At 35.1% G+C, this 22,152-nt stretch overlaps 1 protein-coding gene and 1 pseudogene across 3 annotated transcripts in view; both read right to left on the reverse strand.

Annotated features, from left to right (window-relative positions):
• The window catches only part of CFAP54 (cilia and flagella associated protein 54), a 232,974-nt gene that overhangs the window by 194,307 nt on the left and 16,515 nt on the right, over nucleotides 1-22,152 (reverse strand). For 2 of the 3 annotated variants that reach the window (XM_039874058.1, XM_039874059.1), the window contains exons 6-14: nucleotides 17,544-17,687; nucleotides 15,717-15,830; nucleotides 15,497-15,598; nucleotides 12,171-12,369; nucleotides 5,552-5,733; nucleotides 5,305-5,467; nucleotides 4,291-4,376; nucleotides 2,279-2,413; nucleotides 1,102-1,252 (exon numbers count right to left, since the gene is read on the reverse strand). In XM_039874058.1, coding sequence (XP_039729992.1) covers nucleotides 1,102-1,252; nucleotides 2,279-2,413; nucleotides 4,291-4,376; nucleotides 5,305-5,467; nucleotides 5,552-5,733; nucleotides 12,171-12,369; nucleotides 15,497-15,598; nucleotides 15,717-15,830; nucleotides 17,544-17,687 — 1,276 coding nt within the window. The remainder of the gene's footprint in view (nucleotides 1-1,101; nucleotides 1,253-2,278; nucleotides 2,414-4,290; nucleotides 4,377-5,304; nucleotides 5,468-5,551; nucleotides 5,734-12,170; nucleotides 12,370-15,496; nucleotides 15,599-15,716; nucleotides 15,831-17,543; nucleotides 17,688-22,152) is intronic. The other variant, XM_039874060.1, reaches the window with a different exon arrangement.
• Nucleotides 17,697-21,634, reverse strand: LOC120611594 (intraflagellar transport protein 74 homolog; annotated as a pseudogene).

A 22,152-nucleotide genomic window follows, 5' to 3' on the forward strand; every position in this document is an offset into this window, starting at 1 on the left:
CATCGAGCCAGGATCTTGGGAAGGTAGTATCACCCAGATCTTGGGAAGAGTGCCCAGAGAGTATGGAATGGCATCAGAGATACTTTTCCCGCTGGAGACTTTGGTCAAGCTGAGAAGTCAAGTGGTACTTTTCACAGCTTTGAGGGACTAAAGCAACAGAGATTGGTATACAGGGCTCACCAAGGGTGAGAAGCCAGAAAGGGTTGCGTCCTAGGGGTAAGGGTAAACTGAAAATAGGTCTTCAGAGAGCAGCTAGGCTTCAAATTATCTTAATGTCTCAAATTGGAATAATGGGATCTGGGAATAGTAGTGCCTTTGTGCATCTAATAAAAGCAAGTATAAATCTTCTTTGGAAGAAGATAACATCATTTAAGGCCTCGAATTATTTCTATAAAATATTTAGACAACATAATGTCTACCATCCAATGAAAAATAACCAAAGTAACCAAATAGCTAATGAAGTAAGTTCTTCAGTGAAGAATTCAATATGATAAATGCAGAAGGAATGACAGAAGTTTGAAGCCCCTTCTGGCTTCTCACCCCCACTTCCTCCAGTAGCTTTTAACCAATGACATGTAAAAGTTGTACAAATACAAGCTCCCAGCTCTCTAAAGTATGTTCCGTACAGTCTCTGAGGAGTCCCTCATGGGAGCAAATCCTGAACTTACCTAGCTAGCTTTCTCATGAACTTACTGTACTTTATATTGGCTTCCTTTCCTTCTCTGTCTCACTTCGCTCCACCACTTTATTTCCCTGGATAGTGTCCCAAGTAAACTACTTCACTCAATTCTCTGTCTCAGAACCTATTTCTGTGAAACCAACCTAAGAAAAGGTCAGGCTGACAACACCTGAACTCACTGATAAGTCTTTACATCGCAAAAAGTGGGACAAGCAGGCATTACATCTATTTAGTTAAATCTATATTATTTCTATATCTAATTATAAATCATCAATGAAGCATGATACTGAAATGCCTTATTTCCATTAACAGAAACTATCCTATATTCTAATGTATACTTGTATATTCGTGTGTGTGTGTGTGTGTGTGTGTGTGTGTGTGTGTGTGTGTATAATTCCATCCTTTTTCATTCAATATTTTACCTAGAGATTTTTTAAATTTTCTTCTTGGGTTTCCTAAAGACTCCAATATTTCACTTAATCGTAATGTGACCTCTGCCACCACCACAATGTCAATGTCTTCCATTTTATAGGAGTGAATTATTTCATTTATCTGCCACAGAAGATAAACCCACTAAAAGGAGAAAATATACAGCAAAATCAAATTAAAGTATACAACATCGTAGAGTCACATTCTTCAAAACTTAGTACTTCCTTGAAATCATCTTTTAATTACATGAAAATGTCACACGGGTACCCCCTCCTTATTAGTGCACCTTAACTATAAATAATATAAAGTTCAATGATCCTAATAAGATTATATTTAATAACCAGTAATGTTTATGTAAATTCATAAAAAAGATTTGCTTAAGCTTATGGACTGCTTATCTATAGCCATAATGAAAATTTTATCATGTTATTTTTACATATCAGTGAAGATTTTATGTATCAGTGAAGATTATCCTCAAAATTCTCATTCCCCTTTCTAAAGGGAGTTGTGACAATCACTATCAAAGTCCTCCTATACAATAGTGAGAAAGCGTAAGCAAGTGATTCAAGTTCCACACTGGGTGCCTATATCCTCAAAGCTTAGCGCATAAAATGAGCCATCACACTTTGGGAACTAAAACAAGAAAACAATATTTACGCACCCATATCATTACTTCAGCAGAGTACATGATAAGATCATGTCCATGAATCCTAATGTAGCTAATCTCAGGAGGCCTCGGAATCACAGGAGACTGTTATTGCTAAAATATTTCCTATAAGTTTCCAGTTTATAATATTCACCTGTTCAACTTTTCTTTCCCATAAAAAGCTCTTTAAAATAGTCTAAATATATTACCTCAAGGGGAAAAAACTGAAGCTCCTTACTTATTTGTATTTTCTAATGTTAACTTTCTTAACAAATTTATCCAAGTCCATGTGACCTTAGACACACTATATTTATTCCTTCTTAAAAACCTGAAATGCCTCCTTTCTCCCCAAAACTAAATTGGAGTAGAAGTATTGGGAATACACTTAAAAGAAATGCTCACTCAGCAATACATTTAAAAAATGGTAGTTATGCAGGTGAATAGGGAAAACTTAGATATGAAATGTGTTTCACAATTTAAACTAGTAATAACAAAGAGCGTGTGAAAGAAAACAAAAGGAATACTTTATTAGTACTGATTTTCTGGGTGAACTTTGCATAGTCGTTTCTGGACATATTGATCCGCTGAATCCCTAATTTGCATTTCTGCCACAGGAACATTATCATATCCACAACGATTTCCTTATCAGGCTGAACATTCTGAAAATAAAATTGATAATGTAAATTGATAAAAATAATAAGATATATAAATATATAACATTTAACGTGTGCCAGAAAACATTCTAAGAGCTTTATATATACTGCATTGGATTGAATGTTTGTGTCTTCAGATTCCTATGTCGAAATTCTAACTCTCAGTGTGACCCCTACAATCTCTGTCTCTTTTCACCAAGTGATGGCACATCAAGAAGACAGCCAACTATAAGCCAGGAGGCAAGTCCTCGCCAGACACCAAATCTGCCAGTGCCTTGATCTTGGACTTCTCAGCCTCCTTAACTGTAAGAAATAAATGTTTATTGTCTAAGCCACCCAGTCGATAGTATTTTTGTTACAGCAACCTGAACGGACTAAGACACATACCATTTGATCCTCATGACAACCGATGAGGTGAGTACTATCTTGTCATCCCCACTTTACGGATGATCAAGTTGAAGCACAAGAAGATTGTTTTCTTCCCCGAGATAAAATTAATAAAGAAGAGCAGAGCTAAGATTCAAACCCATGCCATCTAGCTAGAGACTTCACTCTTAAATACACTAGGCTACTTCTGTCTCTCTAAAAAGAAAAGTCTCGAATATTTTTAGGCAAGTGTGTAAACCACTTAGTTCTATCCAAATTTGAAATGTTTATATCCTCTTTCTTTTTAAAATTCCTGTATTATAATAATAAAGAAGAGGAGATGAACAAGAAAGAGGAGAGGAAATAGGAGCTGGGAAAGGACACAGACCAGGGAAAAGAGACATGAAGAAACTAAACAGAATCTCACACAAGAATCAATAGATGATCCAGAATGAGTACATCTCCTGTCAAATCAGTTACTTGGCTTTTTTTGAAAAGAAAAATGAAGTTACTCATTATATCTGATAATGAGTTTATGATTAAAACATATGAAACTTTGAGCTCCTCTGGAGCAGCTCTAGGATTTAATTAGGATATGTATCACCTTAGTACAGTGTTTTGGAACATAACAGAGATCAATAAATCTTTATTAAATTGAACTGAACTGAACTAAGATATGCATGATATTTTAAAAAGCAGATAGGTAAAAATTCCTTGCTTGTTTCAGCTTTGATTAAAATTATTTTTGGTTTAACTATCCCACTATAATCTAATTGTTTTTGCTACCGAATACCTTTCTTTTCAAAAATTAAATACTTGCCACAGGTTATAATATAATCCCATAAACCCGGAAGAGACAGAAAATATATAATAGTAGAACTTCTCAAATCTCTTATTGTGTTCCACTTACTTGAACAAAGTTAATACAATGCTCTATAATTGTGGTTTTCAAACTTCTTTATAACAGTAAAATCAAATTTTCAAATGAAATTCCATCAGATTTCAACCAGTAAAAAAAGTTAGGCTGTTACACCCAAATCTGGGCTCCTGAGGACTCTCAGAGAAGGCCTGGGGATCCCCAGAATTCAGTTTTAAAATCAGCGCTCTACTAGTTTTACTTAAACATTTATACCCACAAATAAGTCACTTCTAAATACTGGCCATTTTGTGCAAAGTGACTCTAAAGAATAAACAGGTTCTGTACTTACACACTGAAAAGCAGTATTTCATTAAGAATATTAACTCTTCATTAAAATCACTGCTTCATTTAATTCATTATTAGAAATATAGCTAGTCTAGAAATTTCCCCAAAAGAAACAGATTGACACCCAAAATGATAACAATAAAAAAAGAGACTTAAAATTATGTCAGGTTATAACTCAATCTCTTATTCTAATGATGAAAATATAGAGAATTTTGGCAAGGTGCAATTCTTGTGACATTTTAAATCTGACTTTAAATTCAGTATAATACCCTCCTATGGTACTATTAAAAATTATCCAAAATAGCTATCTCACCTGGGGAGAGGTGCAGACACAGGAATACAAGGTTGCTGCCAAATGGAAAATGTCTTCTGAATATCCATAAGTCCTCACAGAAGTATCTCAATTAATAAAGGAAAATGAAAGAAAAAATCGATTATAAAATTTCAAACAGAAAAAGCACAGAAACATAGAAATTCTAAAAAAAATAACACAAATGATAGCTGGGCAAATACTATGTTAACAAGGTACTTTACATGCTTCAAAATGGGCTCTCACTCAATTCAAATAGACTATTATCATGAATCTACAATCTATATGCCAACTATGTTCAAAATGGAAGTGAAAAGCCTTATAATATTAAATCATATGTAAAAGATGGCTGTAGAAATAAAAATAACAAAAATATCTATTCAGAAACTGCCAGAAGAAAAGAAGTACCATTACTTGTTAGAAATTATTTACTACAATTAAGCAGCTATATAATGTCTTACAAAAATGGCAAACCACTTTTTAAAATGGGATTAAATAATTCTCATTGGTCTGAAAAATAGAGGCTGCAGATTTCCAATTATATAAACAATAATTTGTAAGACTTAAAAAGTCCTAGAATGGAGAAAACTGCATGCTGGAAAGAGAGAGGAGACCACCAAATTTTCCCTTACCAAAGTGACATGATGGCTTCCGATTTACTGCCCTGCTGGTCTCTTACCAAAAAGGCAGCAGCTAAGTAGAGCCTCCTTTTACTCAAAACCACTTCTCGGAATAAAATCCATCATCCTTAAAATGCCTAGGACCCTGCAAGATCTGACGCCCACCTATTTCTCTGACCTCATCTCCTCCACATTCTCAAATTCTGTCACCACTACCAGTGTACTCCAGCCATACATGCCTGCTTGCTATTCCTTCAACAACCAAGCACACTCTCACCTCAGGACCTTTGCACTTCCTGCTCCCGCTGCCTTGGAAATTCTCTCACCTTACTTATAAAAAGCATATTTAATCAAATAAAATTATCTTAATTTTTCAAAAAGGCAAATAAATACTCACCAGGAAAAGCAATTTTTTTTTCATACAAAGCTGACTGTCCTTCTTTATGGTTTTCCAAAGGACAGATCAAACCTTTGTTCCTCTTTACATTGATTAGAGGTTCTATTGCAAGAAGAAGAGTTAAATCCTTCTCTGCTTTCTTTGACTCTGGGTCATCCTGTCTCTAGAAGTATATCCCACAAGTTAATTAGTAATCCAATGACATCTTAATCGAATAAAAACAAATTAATGGCTTTGCATATATTACCTGGAGAAAATCAATAAGCTGCCCAGCTGAAGAGTCAAATAAACTCCATTCCTCATAAGTAAAAGCTAATTTTATAAATTTCACAGCAGCATCCAGAGAAATAACATTTTGTTTTTTTATAATAAGTTGTAGAAGCGATGTTTTTGGAAAACCAAACATTCCATCTTCACCATTGTGTGACACTAGGAAAGAAAAGAGGTTTGAATGTCATTCATCCAAAGAAATATTTACTACATATTAACTATCAGACACTACCAGGCACTAGGGAAATAATAGAAAAGAACACAATCCAGGCCTTCACAGAGCTTACACTCTAGTGGGGAAAACAAGAAATCTTAGTGGGCAAATTCAGGGTGCCATGGGGACAAATTGGAAAGGCATCAAACATAGGCTCAGGATTGGAGAGGGGTCAGAGAAGGCTACTCATGGAATGCCAAACATAGAGTTAACTAGTCAAATAGGCAGCTAGATAGTACAGATAGAAAGCTCAAGAAAAAATATCTAAAACAGAGAGATAGCTTTTAGAGTCATCATTATATAGCCACAGTAAATGATAAGATCAGCCATGGACAATGTATAGCTCCTAGAGCAGAACAGTACGAAACACCAACAAATAAGAGAAGGGCAGAGGGAGAATAGACAGAAAATAAGAATGTTTAGAGAGAAAGATGCAGTTGACAGCAACAAATGCTACAGAGAATAAAAAGAATAAAGCACTGAAAGGCGACCCCTGGATTAAGCAATAAGGAGGTTATCATGGCATTCTCAGTAGAGTACTAGGGACAGAAGACTGCTTATATACAAGAAGAAAAAATTGGAACAGTGAAAATAGACAAGTCCTTCAATAAATCTGACTATAACAAGAGGAAGAAATACAAGGAGGAAGCTGAAAGGGGACAAGAGATGAAGGGACAGTTCAAAGAGATTAGACTTAAAAAGCTAAAGAGGAAGAGAAGAAATATACTTTCCATTTTAATAAAAGACAATGGAAAGAATGAGTGCAGATGAACGTAAATTTTCAGGTTTGGGTGAAGGAAGTCAAGGAAATTCTCATCTGAGATCTTGTATTTTCCTTGTGAAAATAAGCCCAAACTGTGGCACACGTTTGTAAGAGCCCTGCCCTTACATGGGTGTGTGCATGCAAGCACGTGTGCACATACACACATCCTACGTTCATTTAGAACACAAGCTAAGGTCTCAGTCTTAGCTTTCACCCCTCCTTCCAGGAGCACATTATAGCCAAGTCAGCTGATATTCCAAGGCAACAAAAGGTAAAGCAAACTCATCAGAAAAGAAAATTAAAAGCACAAACACGTTAAAACAAAGACCACAAATGGCAACATCCTCTACTAGCAGAAGCATAAAACTGGAACAGAATGAACAACTTAAGCTTAATAAATATTCTCTCAAGGAAATAAGAGAGAATATTAGAAACATGAAGCAAAGATAAACTGCTGTAAAAGAGTATCGAATAGGTACTAGGTATAAAGTATATTATTACTAAAACAAAGAATTTAATAGATGGATAGAATAGAACAATGAAAATGAAAAAACAAATTAGTGATCTGAAAAAAAAAAAGATTAAGAAACCTTACCAGAAAGCAAAAGAAAGGAATAAAGAAATGAAAATAATAAAATAAATAAGATATGGAGAGTGGATGTGTTAACATTTACCTATGATGACCCTTGGAGAATTAAGAAAAGTAAACATAAGGAATGAAGAAGTAACGTGAAAAATTAAAGAAAAAATGTAAGACCTCAAAGTACCTCCTGTATTACTAGATCCACCCTTACACCCAGTATAATAAAATATAAGAACATCATAGGAAAGAGAAAGAAGTACAAGCTAAATCTATAAACAAAAAGATTTAAACTGACTTCTCAACACCATATTCAAGACCATAGAGAAATATCTTTAAAATTTTGAAAGAAACAACTTTTAAACAAAATATTATATCCAGCTAAACTATTTCAAAGTCCTTACAATTTTATTTAAGCAAAAAGAAATTAATTTAGAAAGAAGCAATGAAGAATGGGAAGTAAGGATGAGGAAAAAAGCTTAATAAATGTATTTACTGTCTTAAAAACAATGACCAGGACTTGTACCTAGAACATACAAAGAACTCTTAAAACTCGACAGAAAAAAATAAACCATCCAAATAGAAAATGGGCAAACAATCTTGAAGAGGAAGAGGATGTAAAGATGGCAAATGAAAAAATAAGGATGTGAAAAGATGTCTATCATCATTAATCATCAGAGAAGAGCAAATTAAAGCCACAATGAAATATCACTACACAACTCTCAGAATGGCTACAAAAAAAAAGTAGTAACACCAAATATTGTTGAGGATGAAATGGGATCATTCATACATTGCTGGTGGGGGTGTAAAATGATTTAGTCACCCTTGGAAACAGTATGACAGTTTCTTACAAAACTAAATATGCACTTATATATTACCCAGCAATTATCTCTTGAGCGTTTATCCCAGGAGAAATGAAAACTCGTGTTCACACAAAGACCTGTACTCAGATGTTCATAGCAGCTTTATTCCTAATAGCCAAAAACTGGAGACAACTCAAATGTCCTTAAACAGGTGAATGGTTAAACAAACTGTGATACATCCATACCATAGAATACTATTCTGCAATATTAAGAACTGAATTATTAATGCAGATATCAACTTGGATACATCTCAAAGGAATTGTGCTGAGTAAAAAAACACACATATAGTCACCTAGTTTATGACAAAGGGATAGTCTAGAAAATGGAGAAAGGACGGTCTCTTCAAGAAATAGTGCTGTGCCAACTAGATATTATATGGAAATATATAAACCTTGATTCCTACATCATACCGAGAAAAAGGATCCAAATTTAGACCTAATGACATTGGGGTAGCAGAGATTTCTTAAACATGACACAAAAATAGTTAACTATAAAAGATATTCTGATAAATTAGACAACATTTAAATTAAAAATTCCTGTTCCAATTAGAGGCTAAATAAAAAAGTGAATCAGAAAACAAAGAAACAAGTAAGCGAACCTACACTCTGAGCTTTGACTCTGGGTACAGGGGAAAATACTGTTCACAGAGAATCTATATCCACAAGCCACAGATTTGGGACTCGACTTCACACCAGAATATGTGTAACTTCAATACAATCATAGAGAGATAGCACTTCATATCTCTCAGACTGGCAAAACTTTAAAGTAAGAATACCAAGTATTGGACAAAATAAGGAACAATGGAAATTCTCATTCACTGCTCTTGAACATTGACTTTGGAAAGCAATTTTGCATTATCTGGTAAAATCATAGATATACATCCATGCGACATTGATTTCATTCCACTGTGAAGTATATACCCTTGAAAACTATATGAATCTATGTTTTAAGAAGCATGTACAAGTATGGTCTTTGCAACATAAAGTGTAACAGCCCCAGACTGAAAGCAGTTCAGATCCACTCACAGGAGACTAGACCAAGTGGAAGATTCATATAATGGAGTACTACAGCAGAGAAAACGAATGAATTATAGCTATGAGTCCTGGTATAAACATAATGTAGAATAACAAAAAGCCCAGTACATGCATTAAGATTCCATTTCTCTTGGTAGTCTTACCATATATTATAAAGATAAAACCAGAACCAGATCCCTACTGATTCACGTCCTACATCTATTTTGTAGGTTCCTCAGACCAAGAACTATATTCTATTCACAACTGTACCCTCAAAACCTAGGAGACCACTAGACATAAAGAGAATATCCAATAGATATTAGTAGAATGAATGAATATATTTGGGATACAAAAACTAAACAAAACAAAACAAAAAGAATTCCTATTCCTTAACAGCTGCAATTAAGAGGATAAAAAAGGGAGCAACCAAATGGGAAAAGATATTTCCAATACACGTATTCAATAAAAGACTTGTATCCAGAATCTATAAAGAATTCCTAAAACCAATAAGAAAAAAAGCAAAGGGCCCAAAAGAAAAATGGGGAAAAGATCTTGTTGGTTTGCAAACTGGCCCCCTGTACACAGGATCAAGGAGAAATCAAAGAAAGAGGCAGACCTCCAGATGGGTAGGTGGCAGTTTTAACAAACAAGCAAACTTACATACCAGGCTTGTCTTAGGCGGCTGCAAGACAAGTAGATCTCCACACCCACCCACCAAAAATTTATCTAGAGATCTTAACTGGAGTCTGTCACATATACCGTCCAGATGGTCTCAACACCTTACTCTCTCAAGGCTGTGTCCCTGAAATGGTTGTTCATATGGGAACAGTAGGCAGGATGCACATTCCAAGGACAGGGCAGGGAGTGGTTAAGGAGCCTCTGAATGCCCAGTTCCAGCTCACGAGTCAACTAGTGGTCACGTGCTCTTAATGGCCTCCTTCAACAGATCTAAGCAGGCACTTCAGAACATAGGATATACAAATGGTAAAGGAATGTATGAAAAGGTGCTCAACTTCAGCAGTCATCGGAGAAATGCAAATTTATTCCATAATGGAATACTACTGAATTCACACAAGAATGGACAAAATAAAAAAGATACAAGTCTAAATATCAGAATGTGGAACAATTACAACTCTCATAAAATGCCGATGGAGGTGTAAATTGGTCAAAAATTACTTTGGAAAATGGTATCTGCTATGGCAAAACATACACATACCCTATGTCATGACAAAATTCCACACCAACAGAAATGTACAGCAAGTCATATTAACACATCTCTCTCAGCAGTTTACAAAACAAGCAGGCCAAAAAACTCAGTAGGAATAGAGACTATTTAACTACATTACTTATAAACTTAACCTAATATATATATATATATATATATATATATATATATATATATATATACACATACACATACATATACATATACATATATATATATACACATATACATATATGTATACATGAATATACACATAAAGCAATACACCCAACAACAAAGAATATGTAACCTTTTCAGGTACATACAGACTATTTACCAACAGGCCATACAGCACATCTCAACAAATTTTAGTGGTTTCAAATAATACAGAACATGCTTTCTGACCAAAGTATAATTAAGCTAGAACTCAATAATAAAAAAGAATTAGAAAATCTCCACGTATTTTGACTTATGACACATATACCACAGAAGAAATCACAATGAGAATTAGAAAATATTCTTAACTAAATGGTAATGAAAGCATAATATAGCAAAACTTCAAGTACTTTACTATAGCTACCTTAGGAGAGAAATGTCTTAATATGCATATATTAAATAAGGATAAGTCTTGAAAAATCAATGATCTAAACTTCCAAGTCAATAATTTTTTAAATCAGCAAAATAAAGCCAAAAAAGTAAAATAAAGGAAATAATAATGAAAATTAATAACATGGAAAACAAATATACAATAGAGAGGATAAACGAAGTCAAATACTGTTCTTTGAAAAGACTAATGAAAGTGGTAGATTCCAGGTGCAACTGATGAAATGAGAGAAAAGGCAAAATGACTACTATCAGGAATGGAAAAGAGTACCTCACTACAGATCGTACAGATGGTAAAAAGATCATGATGAGATATTAAAAATTTAATAAAATTTGAAAATACCAGATAAAATCAAAAATACTCAAGGAATGTACAATTTACCAAACTGATAGGTTTTTTTAAGGAAAAGAAAGCCTAAATCATTTTATATCTATGTAAGAAATTTAACCCATAGTTAAAAATCTTTCCACAAAGAAAATTCCAGGTCCAAATGGCTTACCCAATAAAGTCAAGAAAACATTTAGATAGAAATAACACCAATCTGACACAAACTCTTCCAGATAATAGAGTGTACATCTCAACTCTTTTTGTGAGGCCAACATGACCTTGAGAGTAAAATCTAAAAAGGACATTATAAGAAAGAAAAATCTCTCTCGTAAATAAAGAGGCAGAAATATTAAACATTAGCAAAAAAAATAAAGAAATATATCAAAAGGATTATCCTCACTTCCACATTAGGTTTATTCCAAAAATACAGGGTGGTTAAAAATTAGATAAGCAATCAATGTAATTCACCACATTAACAGAAATATAATAGAATAGCCACTTGATCAACTCAATAAATCTCATTAAACCCAAAAAAAGGCTTTTGATAAAAATTAAACAACTATCCAGGGTTAAAAACAAACAAAACTCTTAGCAAACCAAGAATAAAATCAAGCTCCTTAGTCTGTAAAAGAGCATCTAAAAAAATCTATTAGCAAATATCATCGTCTGTATCTTATTCTATAAAATGTTGAAAGCTTTCCATTAGAGATCATATTGAGACAAAGACACCTGCTACCGTACTTCCATGTTTTATTGGAGATCTTATCCAATGCAGTAAGTCAAGAAACGTAAGAAAAAGAAATAAAAATTTTAAGAATTATAAATAAAAAAATATAACTGTCACTTTAAACATATGATTATATACATAAAAATCCAAAAGAAAATCTATTAATAAATTATTTGAATTACCAATCAAGTTCAGCAAGCTTTCTGAATTCGAAATCAATAAAAATTGAATATGAGCTTATGTGTGGACTACCACACTAAAAATTTTTTCCTGTTCTACAATAAAATATTAACTTATTTACTTATTAAAAGTTCTTTTCCTGCTATAAACAGCTCTAAGACAACATCGCGAACTTCTACTTCATCTGTAACAACAGGTCCAGTTTGTAGTGTTCGCCTATTCGAATCAGAAAGAGCTTCCAAGACAGCCAGAAACTGGGACGCAGTGCTATCAAACATCTCATCCAACAACCGTTCTGTAACAGTACGTGGCCACGGTAACTAAAAAAAAAAATAGTCCATTTTTTAAAAGTTCTACAATGTTTAATATTATAATGCAAAAATAAGTAAGATGTGCTTAATTAATATTAAAAGAAAGAGAGTGGTTGGCCTACCAATGAGATGGCTGCTTTTCTGGTTTTTCATTTTTTGAGGTGTCACTCCAGACTCCACTAAAGTTTATGTCATGTGGCCATTACATAGAAGACTTTGCTATTTCTTTATATGTTTGTGTTTCCAAGGCAGCAAAAAAAGACTGTTAATTACTGTCTTTTGATTAGGGCTGCATCAATCTCCACATGCTCTGTAGTACCTTAATTACAGCCTTTAGGAACTGATACTCAAAACTTTGGTTACCTAAGAATCTCTCAGGAGTGCTTTTTAGATTCACAGACCACATCTCCAGAGATTCAGGGGGTCTAGGTGGGACATTTTTAATAAGCACTGTGGGAAATTCTAATGTAGAATGTCCTCAAACCAAAATTTGAAACAGTATTTTATAGTATAAATAACTGGTCTTATGTTAGTTAACTCTAAGGAAGAGTGGACCAGTTGTATATAACAAACTAGTGACTGTTAGAGCCCTGTGTGAATTCTCAGCCACTCCGCTTTGTATTGGCTCAGAACAATTTCATCTCCTGCAAATGGCTTGCCTCCACACTTTAAATTATCTGACAAATTATCTGTTCTCTGTATTTAGATTACCAGGAAATAAGAAAAGTAGCTCTAGTTGGCTTATTTAGAATCCATGTCCAGTTAGAACATACCCATCATATTCCCCACAATTCCTTTGCTTCTTTCCTATTCTTGGGGCAAAGTCAGAAAGACAGAAAAACAAAAGCAGGAATAAAACCCAAATAGATTACAGTGAAATTGTTTTTTCAAAAATAAAAGGAAAACTAGCAAAAAGCAGAATAGAATATTTTCCAGAGCTATAGATGTATACCAAGTAAAAGATTTTAAAATATAAATATTTAAAAGATCTATTTAAAAAGATTTAAAGCAAAAGCCATAAAAAAATGGACTGTCGGCTGGCAAGCAAAATATTAATGTCTAGAAAAACAATGAGCTCATTCAAATACATTTTAAAAATTAAAATCTCTAATATATAAACAGTCAAAGACTAAAAGATAATTTACAAAAAAAAAATGAAACAATAAGCACAAATATAAGGGAAAGTTGAATCCAAAAAATAAAGTTAAAACAAACCATTTTATGAAAACTGAATTATTCAAAAAATGAAGAAATCATAATATTAAAACAATAATAGCTTGTGGTGAATTTGGTACATGCAGGTCGTTACTTTTAAGAACCTATTTTGGAAATTAATTTGGCAATATATATCAAGAGAAATAAAAGTGTATCCTTTGATTTGAATCCTACACCTTGAATTTTATCCACAGGATAAAAACTGCCCACTAAACAATTATAATTTTTTCCTAAAAAGATATATCACCAGAACTTTCCATATGATAATTATCTCAAAGGAAACCAGAAGTGATTTTTAATGTAATGTTATCTGTAATTTTAAACATTTTTCTTTGAAAATGTATTCAATTTTTATACCAGGATGATTATAAATAAAGTCTTAATAATATGCTAATTAATGGCAGTCTTGCAGCTTTGATACTTAAATTTGGTTTGCTCAGAGGGAAAAAAAAATGCTAGTGGGGAAAAAAAAGAATTGTCTCCTGCTTCTTACAAACACTATAGCATTACTGCTTAACAACACCAGCTCATCTGTGGCATTGCCTACAATTTGGCAAGTTACCATCCCCCACCAATTACACATCGTCGGTTGGTAAGGGATATACTTTAAAAGGGCTGTATGAAATGCCACTTCTGTACTCAGTCGTCAATATATCATAGTCACACTAAGTAGCAGTAGAAAGCTACCATGTCCAAATAATATGTTTTTAAATATTATATTTTATTTGAAATTTTAAAAAAAGAATTACTCCTAAATGTTATAAGAAGAAACAAGGTAAGATTACAGCAGTCACTGCAGCAGTGAGAAAGCACTGGACTAGAGACCTGGGTTCTGGTCCCAGTGCTGCCCGCACCTGCCTTTGTGACCTTGAGCCAGTAATTTAAACACCACAGGCTTCATTTTCCCCATCACAGAAAAGGACTGAACCACATGATTTCTAAAACCTCTTCCAGATTCTGAGATTCTACTACTATTCTGTCAGAAACTGCTTGTCTTCTTTCTCCTTGTTTTCATTTTCAATTTCTACAAAGAAGCTCATGGAAGAGTTTAAAACCACCTAGAACAGTCGGGGAAAGCTTCACAGGAATATAGAACTGGCCTTAAGAAATACTGAGATTCAAAAAAGCAAAGGGAAGACAGTGGGAGGAGGAAAAAGACAGAGGACACTGCAAGGCATAAATAGGTCCCAGTCCCCTCCTGTGATAGCCTTTCCTGCTGTTTGCCAAATATGTTTGTGGCTGGAAGAGGCCATGTGATGACGTTTGACATGTGAGAAGAAGGAACTGTTGACACTTTCATGCCAGGTATTACCGCCTATGTGAGATCCTCCAAAACTCTCCTGTCTCCCTGACAGAACCACCAGCAATATTTGAAATGAGGGCTGGTCCTCAACCTGGCCCTGAGCAGCAATCAGAAGCAGAGCCCCCTGATAACTATAATAACTTGACTCCAGTTGGAAATAAATGGTTGTTTCAAGCCACCAAGATATGGGGGTTGTTTGTTGCTATACTATGACCTAGTTCCTAAACACTTACAAAGGTGAAACCTGAAGTAGATGAAAAAGGTGCCTCCACCTCCTCTCCAAACTCAAAGACTTTTAAACTAACACGAAGCGGTCAAAGACAAAGGCCTCTGCAGAACCACTCAGAGTCCTATGCATTTGAACCTTTCCCAGGCTCTTCTTCAGCCTCTTTCCCTTTAAAGTTACAAAACTGGGTTTGTGATAAAGTACAAAAGCTTTGAGAAAGGGATGAAGTAAGGTCATGTCCAAACTGGGAAAGCGTTCTTCTCTCTGTTTGCCATTGGTGCAGAGAATAGGGTGCAAGGTTTAATATTTAGTAACCAGTCTTAAAAGACACAGAGGTATAACAAATACACCACAAAAAGAGTCTGAAACAGAGACGACATTCTTAGACTTACAGTTTGTACTTCCTTCAGGTTAATTCTTATCTTTGGTCTAAAGAAAGCTTTGTTTTTTCTTCGAGATTCAAATACTCCTCTTTTGAAGATCATCACTGCCATCTGCCTCAAAAAGGAGAATTACATATGAAGTAACAATGCGTTTCTCTACTAATACTATGAAGCACTTAATCAGCTGTAAAGTGCAGTAAATTTCTTTTATTCCATGAAATTTTTATACCTTTATTGTGGCCTCTCTATAATGTATTCTGGATTCTTCCTGTGATTGTGAGGAACTCATCAACTCCAGCTGCCTTAACTCATCAATTTTAGCTAAAGCACGTCGAGCAAATGCCTATATGCAATTAAAAATAAATTTAATTCATAATAAGAGTATAGTGATTAAAAATGTATCAACACAATATGTTTTATGCTCTCAGACATTTGATTTAATCGGTGAATTAAACTCCAAGCTGATGCTGACTCTCTAGAATACATCAGCTATCCAATCTTTCACTTCATGTAAGCACCACTAAATTTTATAGATTTAAAGTTAATAAACTGTCAGATATGCTAACTTTATAAATTAAGAAATTTTAAAAGGGAAGCCAAATTCTAGGTTAAACAGTAGCTCCATATAGATTATCAAATCTCTGGCATTGCACACGTATGCATACACTCACACACACACACACACATACACACATGCACACACACACACATACACCCCTCCTCAGAGCTCTTCTTGAATCCTAACTTTCCTACCAAAACATACTGTATTATCTATTCAACTGTTCACATTGTCCAATAAATTGTGAGGTCCTTACAGCATCTTATTCATTTTTATATCTCCAGAACCCGCCCTATAGGAAGTATTTATTAATATTTGAGGAAAGGAAGGAAAGGGGAAGGCTTATTTAATCAGATCACCATTATTATCATTCTCTAGAGATAATAAAAAAGAGTTCAATTCATACAATTTATTTTACCAGTTCTTTAAAATATTTCATTTATAATTTACAATGTCATGAAGATGCTTCTAAACCACAACATCATATATGAAGGATTAAATTTTTTAATAAGGAAGAATTCTATTGGAATCAACTGTTCACTACTATGTAAATGTTCCATTCTCTGATAATTTTAATAGCTATAGAAATATGCCACCACTAATCCACTATACTTAACTACTCATATGTTGTGAGTAATTTCTAGACTGTACCCTGGGCTAGAAAATGCATCCCACAAGGGCTGTATGAAGCTCTTCCCCTGCCTATGGGCCACGGCCATGCAACCAGAATTAATTTGGGCAGTAAAAACTAAATGTAAAGAAGCCATTAACGGGCCAGATGATTTATTTATGGTTGTGAATAGAATACAAACAGGTATTTGTGTAGCTGAGAAGGCTCAGTCCACAATTACTTCCAGCCAAGTGATTCAGCCCACACTGCACTCAATAAGCCTTCCACACTAGTGCCGGGGTGTGCTGGCCCAAAAGAAGCGGTGCCTATTTTAATTCTCACCAGGGCCCCATCCACTGACAAGCCAAAAACCATGAACTATAGAGATGTGCCTTTTTTCAATTACACATAGGTACTGTATCAAATAGAAGCCCTGACCAATTAAGTTATATTTCAAGTATTCGGTCAAAAATATATACAGGAAAAGAGGAAAAACAAGAAATGGACTATATTAAATGAATGGTGGCTGGAAGCAGAGGAAAGCGAAACAAATGGAGAGTAGGTGCCATGAAACACAAAACTAAATAGGAAACGGAAGTGACTTGCATTGTAAGAATACAATGAGGAAGGAAAGATTATCAGAAATCATATTCAGAAAAGCAGCAAAAAAGGTGGAAGTAAACAGAGAATAATGGACAGGGCAGAAAGTAGAATGGAGAAGCCAGGCAAATTTCTGCAAATAAAGCCTAGGACTTTTGTCTCTGCTTCATTGCAATTCTTTGGGTTATATTTGTTTGTTTGTGATTTTCTTGCTGGGCATCTAAAGAAAATGCTGCATAAGCTGTATTTTAAAATACTGGGGTCCTCAGACTTAAAAGGTAGCATACCTCTCCATGGATACCAGCTTGGCAGTCATAGTAGCACTGGCAGACAGCAGTGTAAAGGGTAGCTCTCCATGTCAAGTACCTGACAGACAGGAGTGGGACTGAGGACTCCATACATATACTGGCCCACAGGAGATATTCTAAGGCCTGAGAAAGAAAGGGAACAATTGAATGCATTTTCATGTAAGCTACATTTAAAAGTTTCCGTTCACAGAACCAAATATGGAACTATTGTAAGTAATCACAGATTCAAAGGGCTGAAAATTGATCCAATTTCATCCCCAGCACCACCATCTGATGTCCCACACCTTCCCTACACAAGAGTTTCCACCTCTAGTATTAAGGAACATGCCAGGTGGCATCAGAAGACAATTCTAAACATGAAATGAAATTCCTTAATCTGAAACGTAAACAAACCATCTTGATACACCTCCAGTGCACTAGCCCGATTTATGCTTTCTAGAACAGCACAAAACCACTCAAAACTCACTTTTAAATTATAGCCTTCCAAGAATCTGAAAACACTTATGCTGCCTGCCCTCTCCCCCAGCTCTCTCTCCAGGATAAAGACCCCTGAGCACTTCTCTACCTCCCAGGACTACACGTCCCTTTCTCATCATGGTTAGTCTTCTGTGGCTGTGATTCAGGTCCCTTTAGAGTACATGATGAGACTACAGTAATGACCCTTGGCCTTGGACACCATACTTCTACTAAGTCAGTCTAGAGTTGCTTTATGCTTTATTGAAGTTTTTGTTGTTGCTACTGTCATTGTCATTGTTTGCCAACCTTGCCATACCATGAACTGATATGAAATTAATAGTCATCAAAATGAGTTTTCTCATATCTGCTGCACAAAAATCCTATTGTGGATTTTTGCATTTGGATTATTGTTGTTTGAGTAGTATGAGATTAAGCCAGGTATAAATTCCGCCCACCTTCAAATTCACAAGTCTTTCAAAAAGCCCTCAGTATTCTGGATATTCAGAAATTTCACACTTCGAAATAAAAATAGCTTAAATCACAAGTCGTTCACATTATATTTGGGTTTGGCCTCAGACTTAGCATACAAGACCCTAAGTAACAAATTTTAGTGCTAGAAGGGACATTAAAAGCAACCTAATTTGACTTTGTTCAAATGTTCTGCCATCATTTGATCTCGATGGGACCCTAACTCGTAAAGTTTTTCATGCAGCAATACAGCCTCCTGTTTTACCTGGGAGTGTGCTATTTCAGCTTTCGGACTCTCTTTTTTCATGTTCCGTAAATCTAGTTGCTGCTGAAGTGTCTCTAATTCCTGCAACTACTTCTCATTTGTGGTTTTCATTTCTATGTACTTGACTTGTTTTTCAAGAGGCATATTTTTGATAATGCCATCTGCTGCTTGTTTCTCCTGTTCAATTTCTTCTTCTACACTTCCAATTTGTTTCTCCTTCACTTGCCTTTCTTAAGTAAATATCATATCCATACTTTGTGCTTCTAGATCATTTTGAACTTTAAACATGTTGTAATTATTCATTACTTTTTCTATTTCAGTATTGGTATTAAGTTTATCTACCTTGTTGTAGTCTGCTAGTTGTCCTTGAAACCCTTTGATTTCAACAGCTAAAGTTTCAGCTCTCCTTTTGTATAATATACTGAATTCTCTTGTTTTTACATTTCTATTTATTTCTTAAGTTTATTAATTTCTGTTGTAAGTTCACTTATGCTACTTTGAAGAAACCCAGGATAGTAAGAGTTGTCTAAAATTTGCCTCTGGGGACCAGTCTCGAGGTAGCCTCTTCTGTATGTCCCCAGTTATAGGACTTCTGTTCTGTTCAGCTATACTTCAGGCAACTCCTAATGATGGTTGTTCTGTAATTTCACTGTAATTTTGATGTGGTCGTGAGAGTAAGCACCCGCAGCGTTTACCTACTCCACCATCTTCTCCAGACCCTGTAGCATTTTTTCTTGTCTATCTTTCTGATAAGATAGAACAATTCCCATTAATAAAAAAAAAAAAAAAAAAAAAAAGATGAGATTTAAGCAGAACTGTTCTCTTCACAGGAAGAGCAGGTGCTGTACGCACAATCAGCTCAGCCACAGGATGGCACTGCAGCATCATTTATATCAGCTAATAGCCTTTGAGAGAGACAATTCTGAGAAGAATTTCAAAGTTTATGTAATGGAATGTGGAATAATTTGACAATCATTGTTCAAGCCACAAACTTTACAACTTATTTTAGCTTTATAATAAATGAAACAGAAATCAACATTTTCTTAGAAAGAATAGATCCTACAGTATTTTTCAATGTTTGCTGAGTACTATATTACAGTTTGAAATGCCTTGGAAGAAACTACAGAATATACCGTAAATGAAAGCAAAGCTGTCATATGTCTTTAGCAAAAGAAATTTTGGAAATCAACCTTCTTTCCATTCCCTAAGCTTAAGCTGCTGACTTCCCTCAGCGAGAAAGGAAGCATTTATCTGGGGAAGAGCCCCAGCCAGTCTTGGTCTTCAGGATGTCTTCAAGAATAGAGTCATGTCAAAAAATACTAACCCCTCCCAACACAGCTCCTCCATTTGACTAGGTGAGCCAAAACAGGATGGGTCATGACAGGATTAAATTTAGTCAACAGACGCATTATTCTAATTGTGTTGAGAGGCAGTACAGTGTGGCACTGGCTCTGGCCTCAGTTACACTTGGAACTAAATGTGTGACATTGAGCAAATTAACCTTTCTGAGCCTTAGCTTCCTCATCTATAAGATGAAGGTAATAATAGCACCTTTCTCAAAGTGGTAATGTGAAGATTAAATGAGATAATACATGAAAGTGCTTAGAAGCCTACCTAATAAAAATAGGCATTCATTAAACAAATGACGATGAGACTATAATGAGTGTTATTATGTATTTAAAGCCCTTCACACAATACCTAACACACAGTAGGGATTCAATAACAATAAGAAATGGTAGGCGTAAATGCCTGGATCTTATAGGAATAAGGGTTTTTATTGCTCTGGGGTGACACCATGAGAAGTCTGAGGATCTTTTATCTACTTCTCTTCAGTCTCATGCAAGGTTCCTCAGACCCAGAAGGACACAGATGTAGTTGGACCCCCAAATAATCAACCCACCAGCTGAAGAATTAGAAATTTCTGGGTAAAATTATTAATTTCCTTGAATTTATTATATCAAACAAAGTGAAAGAATCTCATCCCAGTCTTCAAATGCCAACTGTACAACCACCCACCACCCCAAAATTCTTGCATCCCTCCCTCTCTCATTACCGCCCCACAAGACCAGGACCATAGAACTATTCTCCTTCAGCCCTTATTTTGTCAGAGAGAAATTCAAGTTCTATGAGGGGGAGAGAAGTCTTACATAGAGTATAAATATGAAATTATTTTTAAATGACTATCACATTAAAATTCTCTCCGCATTAACAAGTACAAACACAAAGAGTCAAATTTGGTACACACATCTCTCCCCTCTAAAGGTCTGGGAGACAAATGCTGCAGCAGACCAAACTATGAGGATTCTGTGAAGCAGAATTTGTCGTTACAGCAAGGACAACAGGAGTATGTAAATTCTCTTTAAGAAATCATCTGGAACTGAATGTAGAATCACTGGAATAGTCTGTAGGCCAAATTTACATTATATATGCAACAGTCTCTCCTCATTTAAATTCACACCCAAGCTGGCACAGACTTGTTCAAGTCACTGTCAGTAACAGAATTTTTAAATTCAAAGAACAAAACAGAGAGAGAACACATAATTAATGTTATCCATTAAGCATGCAAATATCTTTGCTTCCATTTTTATTTTTTAAGTGTTGTCAACTTTTAAGATGCTTGGCTACGTCTTGCAAAAATAAAGGAGAAAAAGTATTTGTCCTTAGTGTCAGGATATTCAGAATAAGGTTTTGCATGCGATAAAGAATAAAATAGTAATGTTTCAGACACCAGCAGCAGCTTAGGTATGGTCTCAACGGGAGTATATTCTCCCTTCTTGGCCCACATTCCGAAGACTGGACAATGGATACAGGAGATGAATACGTCTCCTAGAGACAAGAGTGCCACCAACGAAGCAGGAAAGTCAAGAGCAGTGTCAGCCATTTCCTCACACTAAAACTGATCAGTGAACACTGGTCAGTGGGAATCTTATTATAAAATAAAGTCCCCTTACCCTCACGTGTGACTAGGACAGAGTTTAGATGTTCATTCACCCAACTAGCAGGTGGGCCATAAGTCAAGTCCAACCTCCTCAAGCAAAATGAAGTCCAGGCTCCACATATGATATAAGCAGGGTAACCACAGTTTATCCCTCAAACCAGGACACTCTGAAGAGTGGAAGCAGGCACTACTAATGATTACTCCAGAACAGTAGGTATAAACCAGGACTCTCTTGGCCAAGTACTACACCTAGAGATATAGTTACCAGATCGATGTTCAGTATCAAGTTGACAAATTATTACTAACCTGGGAGACCAAGGGACAGTAGAAAAGCCCATCAATTTTAAGAATGCTTTCTTTACATTAACACTTTATTGTCTGCATTTTTACCCACAATCATGTTAAAGTAAAACTAAAAATAGTAAACCTATAATATATATATATATTCACTAAATTTTGTT

The sequence above is a fragment of the Pteropus medius genome, unplaced genomic scaffold, assembly GCF_902729225.1.
Source record: "Pteropus medius unplaced genomic scaffold, Ma_sr-lr_union100, whole genome shotgun sequence".
In the NCBI taxonomy this organism is placed as follows: domain Eukaryota; kingdom Metazoa; phylum Chordata; class Mammalia; order Chiroptera; family Pteropodidae; genus Pteropus; species Pteropus medius.